Source organism: Lucilia cuprina, chromosome 2 (assembly GCF_022045245.1).
Source record: "Lucilia cuprina isolate Lc7/37 chromosome 2, ASM2204524v1, whole genome shotgun sequence".
NCBI classification, from domain to species: domain Eukaryota; kingdom Metazoa; phylum Arthropoda; class Insecta; order Diptera; family Calliphoridae; genus Lucilia; species Lucilia cuprina.
In genome coordinates, this window is record NC_060950.1 from 64,700,880 (window position 1) to 64,708,957 (window position 8,078).

The 8,078-nt window shown below is 29.9% G+C and overlaps 1 protein-coding gene and 1 non-coding gene across 2 annotated transcripts; one reads left to right on the forward strand and one right to left on the reverse strand.

Annotated features, from left to right (window-relative positions):
* Nucleotides 1-4,360: 4,360 nt before the first annotated feature.
* LOC111683927 (ATP synthase mitochondrial F1 complex assembly factor 2) lies at nucleotides 4,361-5,549 on the reverse strand. Its single transcript, XM_023446046.2, has 3 exons — nucleotides 5,372-5,549; nucleotides 4,812-5,300; nucleotides 4,361-4,757 (listed from the first exon to the last, which is right to left on the reverse strand). The coding sequence occupies exons 1-3, from the start codon at nucleotides 5,451-5,453 to the stop codon at nucleotides 4,507-4,509; spliced, it is 822 nt and encodes a 273-aa protein (XP_023301814.2). The 5' UTR covers nucleotides 5,454-5,549; the 3' UTR covers nucleotides 4,361-4,506.
* Nucleotides 5,550-7,364: 1,815 nt separating this feature from the next.
* On the forward strand, nucleotides 7,365-8,078 carry LOC111683926. Its single transcript, XR_006941133.1, has 3 exons — nucleotides 7,365-7,519; nucleotides 7,599-7,689; nucleotides 8,047-8,078. It is a non-coding gene; the product is annotated as an uncharacterized LOC111683926 (transcript).

The window sequence follows — 8,078 nt, forward strand, 5'->3', positions numbered from 1 at the left end:
TAGTTCAGTTCTAGTTCAGTTCTAGTTCAGTTCTAGTTCAGTTCTAGTTCAGTTCTAGTTCAGTTCTAGTTCAGTTCTAATTCAGTTCTAGTTCAGTTCTAGTTCTGTACTAGTTTTGTTCTAGTTCTGTTCTGTTCTATTTCTGTTCTGGTTCTTTTCTAGTTCTGTACTAGTTTTGTTCTAGTTCAATACTTTTTCGATTCTAGTTCAATTCTCGTTCAGTACTAGTTCAGGTTTAGTTCAGTTCTAGTTCAATTGTAGTTCTCATTTAGTTCTAGTTCTGTTCAAGATCTAATTCTGTTTCAATTCTCTTTTTTGTGAAATTTTCTTGTTTAAATAAATTTATTGTTTTCCCCTCTCCCCAATATTTTATGCCTTGGCGCCACACTGTGCTTAACCGCATTATTTTAATTAATCAAACAAAAACAAAAAAACAAAACCAAAAAAGTAATAAATAAAACCACTGTTGTTCTTATTTTAATTAATAACAATTTTTTTGCTATTATTTAATAAATTTTTATTAATCGAATAAAAAGTGAAAAATTTAACGAGTAATCGTGTTTTTACTCATTTAATGTCATGTTTTTTTTTCATTTTGTTTCTACAATCATCTAAATCAGATTTGAGAGTGAAAATAGATCATCTGATAAGTAACAATCATCATCTGATAAGTAACAACTAAAACAAGCCATCAGGAGCAGAAGAGGAAGCCTTAAAGAGGAAAATTGAAAAATTTACCATTCCATCAACTTTCGTCTCTAAAATTTTCCATTATCCTTTATTTTTATTTTCTTCCATCTTAATTGAATTGACCATCATACAAAAATCAATCATTATTCTCAATAAATTTTCAAACTGAGTTTTCAAAAATATTTAAGATTAACCGATTACTCGCTTTATTGCTTAACCCCACTCTGTTGGTCTTTCAGACCAATATTTTGGCTTATTTTTGATAGTTAGGCCTTCCTTGCATTAAGTTTTAATAATAATAATAAACAATACTAACTAGCCTCGCCTATTATTTTGGATACCACTATTTTAATAAAATTATAAAATAAATACATTTTTGAATTGTTTATTTCTATTCTTTTGAAACAAAACCAAAATATTACGAAATAATTAAAACACAAAAAGGGATTTATTAATTATAGTTGTTACCAATTTTTAAAGAACCAATTTCATTACAATAATAACAGAAATAAAAAAATATTTTAGCAAAATAAAATTATATTTTTCCTTTTTTTAAAAAACCAAAAAAAATGCTGATCAAAAAGAAAAGGTTAAATTAAAAAACAGAGTACGCAATAAAAAATTGAAAAAAAGAAGACTTTCTAAAAAACATTTGAATGCAAATAAAAAACAAGAGTTTTATTATGTAAATGTTTTCCGAACCAAAAGCAGGTAAGAAAGTTATATTAAGAAAAAAAAGAACAGATCTCGAACAGGACTAAAACAAAACTAGAATAGAAAAGAACTAGAACAGAACTAGAACAGAACTAGAACAGAACTAGAACAGAACTAGAACAGAACTAGAACAGAACTAGAACAGAACTAAAACAGAACTAGAACGGAACTAGAACAGAACTAGAACAGAACTAGAACAGAACTAGAACAGAACTAGAACTGAACTAGAACAGAACTAGAACAGAACTAGAACAGAACTAGAACAGAACTAGAACAGAACTAGAACAGAACTAGAACAGAACTAGAACAGAACTAGAACAGAACTAGAACAGAACTAGAACAGAACTAGAACAGAACTAGAACAGAACTAGAACAGAACTAGAACAGAACTAGAACAGAACTAGAACAGAACTAGAACAGAACTAGAACAGAACTAGAACAGAACTAGAACAGAACTAGAACAGAACTAGAATAGAACTAGAACAGAACTAGAACTAGAACTACAACAGAACTACAACAGAACTAGAACAGAACTAGAACAGAACTAGAACAGAACTAGAACAGAACTAGAATAGAACTAGAACAGAACTAGAACAGAACTAGAACAGAACTAGAACAGAACTAAAACAGAACTAGAACAGAACTAGAACAGAACTAGAACAGAACTAGAACAGAACTAGAACAGAACTAGAACAGAACTAGAACAGAACTAGAACAGAACTAGAACAGAACTAGAACAGAACTAGAACAGAACTAAAACAGAACTAGAACAGAACTAGAACAGAACTAGAACAGAACTAGAACAGAACTAGAACAGAACTAGAACAGAACTAGAACAGAATTAGAACAGAACTAGAACAAAACTAGAACAGAAGTAGAACAAAACTAGTACAGAACTAGAACAGAACTAGAACAGAACTAGAACAGAACTAGAACAGAACTAGAACAGAACTAGAACAGAACTAGAACAGAACTAGTACAGAACTAGAACAGAAGTAGAACAGAACTAGAACAAAACTAGAACAGAACTAGAACAGAACTAGAACAGAACTAGAACAGAACTAGAACAGAACTAGAACAGAACTAGAACAGAACTAGAACAGAACTAGAACAGAACTCGAACAGAACTAGAACAGAACTAGAACAGAACTAGAACAGAACTAGAACAGAACTCGAACAGAACTAGAACAGAACTAGAACAGAACTAAAACAGAACTAGAACAGAACTAGAACAGAACTAGAACAGAACTAGAACAGAACTAGAACAGAACTAGAACAGAACTAGAACAGAACTAGAACAGAACTAGAACAGAACTAGAACAGAACTAGAACAGAACTAGAACAGAACTAGAACAGAACTAGAACAGAACTAGAACAGAACTAGAACATAACTAGAACATAACTAGAACATAACTAGAACAGAACTAGAACTTAACTAGAACAGAACTAGAACAGAACTAGAACAGAACTAGAACAGAACTAGAACAGAACTAGAACAGAACTAGAACAGAACTAGAACAGAACTAGAACAGAACTAGAACAGAACTAGAACGGAACTAGAACAGAACTAGAACAGAACTAGAACAGAACTAGAACAGAACTAGAACAGAACTAGAACAGAACTAGAACAGAACTAGAACTAGAACAGAACTAGAACAGAACTAGAACAGAATTAGAACAGAACTAGAACAGATTAGGAATATAACCAGAACAGAATTAGAAATAGAACCGAGGACTGACGTACAACTAAACAATATACAAATAGGGTTCTATACATCGACTTCGAATAATCGAACAATCTATTTTTTGTCGAATAAAGTTGAAGTCGACTATTTTGTTCCAAAAAAGTCGATAACTTGACTATCGTCAAGTTATTAAAGTCGAAATGTCGACTTTGTAAATAAAAGTTGAAAAAAGCCTAGAAGTCGAAGAAGCTCGAAAAGTCGGAAAATGTCGAAAAGTCAAAAAAGCCGTAGAAAGTCAGAAAAGGTCGAAAACTGGAAAATAGTAGAAAAAGTCAGAAATAGTGGAAAATTTTAAAAAAGTTAAAATAGTTAAAATAGTTAAAAAAGTTAAAAAGTCGAAAAAAGTCGAAAAATCGAAAATTGTAGAAAAAAGTTAAAAATAGTCGAAAATTTAAAAAAATGGAAAAAAGTCAAAAGCTCTTAAATAGTCGGAAAAACTCGAAAAAAATAAAAAAATGGTCGAAAATATTCAAAAAATCGAAAAAAATCGAAAAGTCAAAAAAAGTCGAAAAGTCAAAAAAAGTCGAAAAAAGTCGAAAAGTCGACTATTTATAAGATATTAAAAGTCGAAAAGTCTAAAAGTCGACTTTTAACTAAAGGAAAAAAATCAAAAAGTCGTAAAATTGACTTTACATAAAATGCAAAAAAGGTCGAAAAGTCAAGTTTTAACTAAATGCAAAAAGTCAAAAAGTTCACTTTTCTTTTCAACTATAGAACCCTAATATCAAGTATATAGGCTTAAACTAAAGCTAATCTTGACTAAGAAATGTTTTTAACTAAAAAATAAGAAATTTACAAAACTTACCTTGTTTTTCATTTCTTGCTGTAAATGTTATCTTGAGCGAGAGTTAGTTCATAATGTATAGATTTTGAAAATGTAAGTTGTATTGGTGTTATATGATTTCTACAGGATTGAAGGTTAGTAATTTTATGTTATTTGTTATAATTTTATCTTGATCTGGAATTGTTTTTAGTAGATAGTATGAGTAATGAGTTTTTGACGATGTTTTAATGAATATTCTCTAAAGAAAAATAAAAAAATGTTAAATTAATAAAAGTGAAACAAATTTATGTTAAATGTTAAGGAAAGTGTTAAATCGAAGAAACTTTTAAAGAATTCTTTATAGTTTTTTAATAATTTCATGTTTTTGAACACGAAATTTCTTTTCTTTATTAACATTGTTTTTTAATGTTCAAAAACTTTTTTTTTAAAAAAAGTATTGCTTACCTTTGATTTTACAAGTTTTTTAATTTGTAGATTAACTATACATAACTTTAAAATTATCAATTTATAACAAATAAATCAACTGCTGTCAGCGTTTATATGTTTAGGAATTTAAATATTATGTTTTTTTTTTTAGATTAAAGTCTTTTCTTTAACAAAATATTCCGAACGATTAAGATGCACAAATAAAACAGAGGCGGCCAAACGTGCCTGCAACTCTTGTTGGGCCAAATCATGAGCCCATTCTACACGACCCCAAAATTTCAATTGATATTCCTCCTCCAGACGGGCCAAAGTGACAGCCTTTTCCACTGAAATGCGCTGATCAATGGCAGCAAAGGACAATATAATAGATTTTAAAGTATCAACAGCAAAAACAAAACCTTTAAAAGGATATTAATTAGATTGACTTTATTTTTATTCCACTTTAAACTTACCATACAAAACATCATCGGAGTGTGAGAGTAAATATTTGGAAATTTTCATTTTATCTTCACTTGATATCTCGGGAGGTGTTATATCCATGGTCTTTTGTAAATTAGTGCCATAGCGTTCATTAAACCACTTTATCAAAGGATCCCATTCATTACGCTGTAAATCATGCAAATCCTTTTCATCATCATATTGATATAACACCGTATCGGTTGGTATGTAATTTAACAAATAATTAACCATATCGATTTTTGAATGATTATTGGGATTATCGATGGCGGTAAAGCACAAGGCGGACAAATGCATTTTAGAGCGTTCTATATGTTCCTTTTGGTTTTCAAATTCAGTGGCCACGGCTATGGCTAAGGGTTCACTTTTCAAGGTAAACGGTGCTCCTTTGGGTGTTTTCAATTTACGATGATCTAAGGTCACTTCATATTTACCATCATTGAAAAGCACAGAGGTTTTCTTATAGAAACGTTTGGGTGGTGAGGCTGTAAAATTGTACAAGGAATAGTTAAATAACACTTTTTTAAGAGACTCTGCCGGCAGCTGGTTTTCTTACCATAAAAACGTTTGATTATACTTTGTTGTTTTGGTATTATTTGACGCCAAGTGTAGGGTATTAATTTACAAAGATTATTCATGTTAATTTTTGGTATTTTCTGTTATAATTTTTAATTTTTTGTTAAAGAATTTAATATTTCCCGCAGCCCGTAAAAGAAAACACAAAAACTAAGCGAATTTATAAATTCGCCTCGCGCAAGAACGTGAAAAGCAAAAAACAGCTGTGAGATTTTGGTGCAGGGTTGCATTTGTTAAGAAATGGTGTTGCCGTACCGCATCAGATATTTTTTCGTGTTTAGGCGCCAAATTTGCTTCTTTTGGAATCAAACAAAAAACGGTTTGAATTTTTAACAGAAAAAGTCAAAAATAGTTAAAAAGTCGGAAAAGTAAAAAAAGTGGGAAAAAGTCAAAAATAGTTAAAAAAGTCAAAAATAATCGAAAAAAGTCGATAAATGACAAAAATAGTCAAACATCGAAAATAGTTAAAAATCGAAAAAAAATTCGAAAATAGTCAAAAGGTCGAAAAAATTCGAAAATAGCCGAAAATTCGGAAAAAGTCGAAAATAGTCGGAAAAAGTAAAAAAAGGTCAAAAAGTCTAAAAAAAAGTCAAAAATAGTTAAAAAGTCAAAAATAATCGAAAAAATTCGAAAAGTCGAATACATAAGTTTTTCCAACTATTTCAAAGTTTTTGACTTTTTTCCACTTTTTTTAAATTTTCGACAATTTTTCACTTTTTTCTATTATTTTCCAGTTTTCGACTTTATCCGACTTTTTGACTTTATTTGACTCTTCGACGTTTTTCACAGACGATAGTCGAGTTATCGACTTTTTTAAAGCAAAATAGTCGACTTCGACTTTTATCAATAAGAAGTCGATTGTTCGATTATTCGAATGTCGATTTATAGAATTCTACATCACACGATCACTTAAGTAATATGATCTGTCAAAGTTTTTAGTAAAAGAGTACGAATGGAATCATCTAAACTCAATATGTAATAAAATCAGCACACATTGAGAGAGAATTAGGGTTCTATAAATAGACTTTCAAATAATCGAACAATCGACTTTTTGTCGAAAAAAGTCGAAAAGTCGAAGTCGACTATTTTGTTCCAAAAAAGTCGATAACTCGACTATCGTCTGTGAAAAAAGTCGAAAAGTCGACTTTGTGAATAAAAGTCAAAAAAGGCCGAAAAGTCTGAAAGTCGAAAAAAGTCGATAAGTCGAAAAAAGTCGAATAAAGTCGAAAAAAGTCGAATAAAGTCGAAAAAAGTCGATAAGTCGTAAAAAGTCGAAAAGTCGAAAAAGTCGAAAAATCGAAAATAGTAGAAACAAATCAAAAATTTAAAAAAAGTGGAAAAAAGTCAAAAACTCTAAAATAGTCGGAAAAACTCGAAAAAAGACAAAAAATAGTCGGAAAAAAGTAGAAAGAAGTCGAAAATAGTCAAAAAGTCGAAAAAAGTCGTTACAACTGTAGAACCCTAGAGAGAATACGAATGAAAAATTTGACAGATGATGATTCAAAAAACAAGCAGGTTGCATTAGATCAGGGATGTATTTTTATTTAAACCCATACAAAATAAGTAAATCAGCTGTTTCCATCTTACTTTGTTATTGTGATATACCAATCGTTTTAACACAAAATATATATATATCATATGACTTTTATTCACTTTTTTGTTCTACGGATGAATTTCATTTTACTCTATATAAGTTTTTTCTGTAGCATATGTGTATTACTTTAGTTGTTTTCTATATTTTAATATTAACCCAATATTGTGTGGCAACTACTTTTATTTTACTATAAGAATTTTAAATAGTGACAGCTCTGTTCCAATTGGTAAAATTATTTTCTGAAATACATGTGTGATTTAAATTTTTATTATCAGCGGCTATGTTTTGAGCCAAAAAAAGTCGACGACGGCGCGACTTGCAAATTAATACCGGCGGACAGTTGACGCCGTTTTGAACTGTCTCGGCTTGTAACTCTGGCTACTTGTCAATACAGAAAAAAAGCGAATTTCAGTGCAAAGTAAAAATAAGAAAAAGAAAAGACTGTAATTTTTCTGCAACGAGAACACACTAGATATTTTTTTCTTCACAAAAATCGCTAATTTTAACTAATAAATTAATAAAAATTTTCAAAAAGTAAGCTATTAAACAAAAGTTTATGAGATAAACTTTAGGTTTATGTGAAAATAATTAATAATTTTGTTAAAATTTCCAGCTAAAAATAAACGTGAACAAAAATGAGTGTGGAAGAGGAAGTTTTTAAAATACAAAAGAAAATGAGCAAAATCACAACAAATGATGGCACGGTAGGTATTAATTGGGAATTAAAAGTGTTATAAATATTAGGAAATTAAAAGTAAAATGTATTGTGAACTAAAAAATGCAATTAGTAGAGTTCAACAATGTGTGTGAGTCTCATGCGCGCCTTTTAATTTTGTTGCTGTTCTCGTTGTTGTGCTGCTGCTGCTAAAACCTAGTACAGCCAGCAGGCAGCCGGTGTTTCTTGTAATTTGTATGTTTTTCTTGTTAGTGGTTTAAGCAATACATAGTGACTTATGTTTTGGCTAGAGGGTTTGTAACCAGACTAAATTTTAAATTGTTTTTAAAGAAAATTTGTTTAAATTTTATAAATTTTAATAAAATTATTTGTTTTACCTTTCTAGGGACAAGAACAAGCCTTGGACTTACTAAAGGC

Coding starts and splice junctions, on each gene's coding strand:
- LOC111683927 (XM_023446046.2), bottom strand. CDS start 5,453: ATGAATAATCTTTGTAAATTAATACCCTACACTTGGCGTCAAATAATA. Junction 5,301..5,371: donor TATAATCAAACGTTTTTATG/GTAAGAAAACCA, acceptor ACAATTTTACAG/CCTCACCACCCAAACGTTTC. Junction 4,758..4,811: donor CTCCGATGATGTTTTGTATG/GTAAGTTTAAAG, acceptor ATCCTTTTAAAG/GTTTTGTTTTTGCTGTTGAT.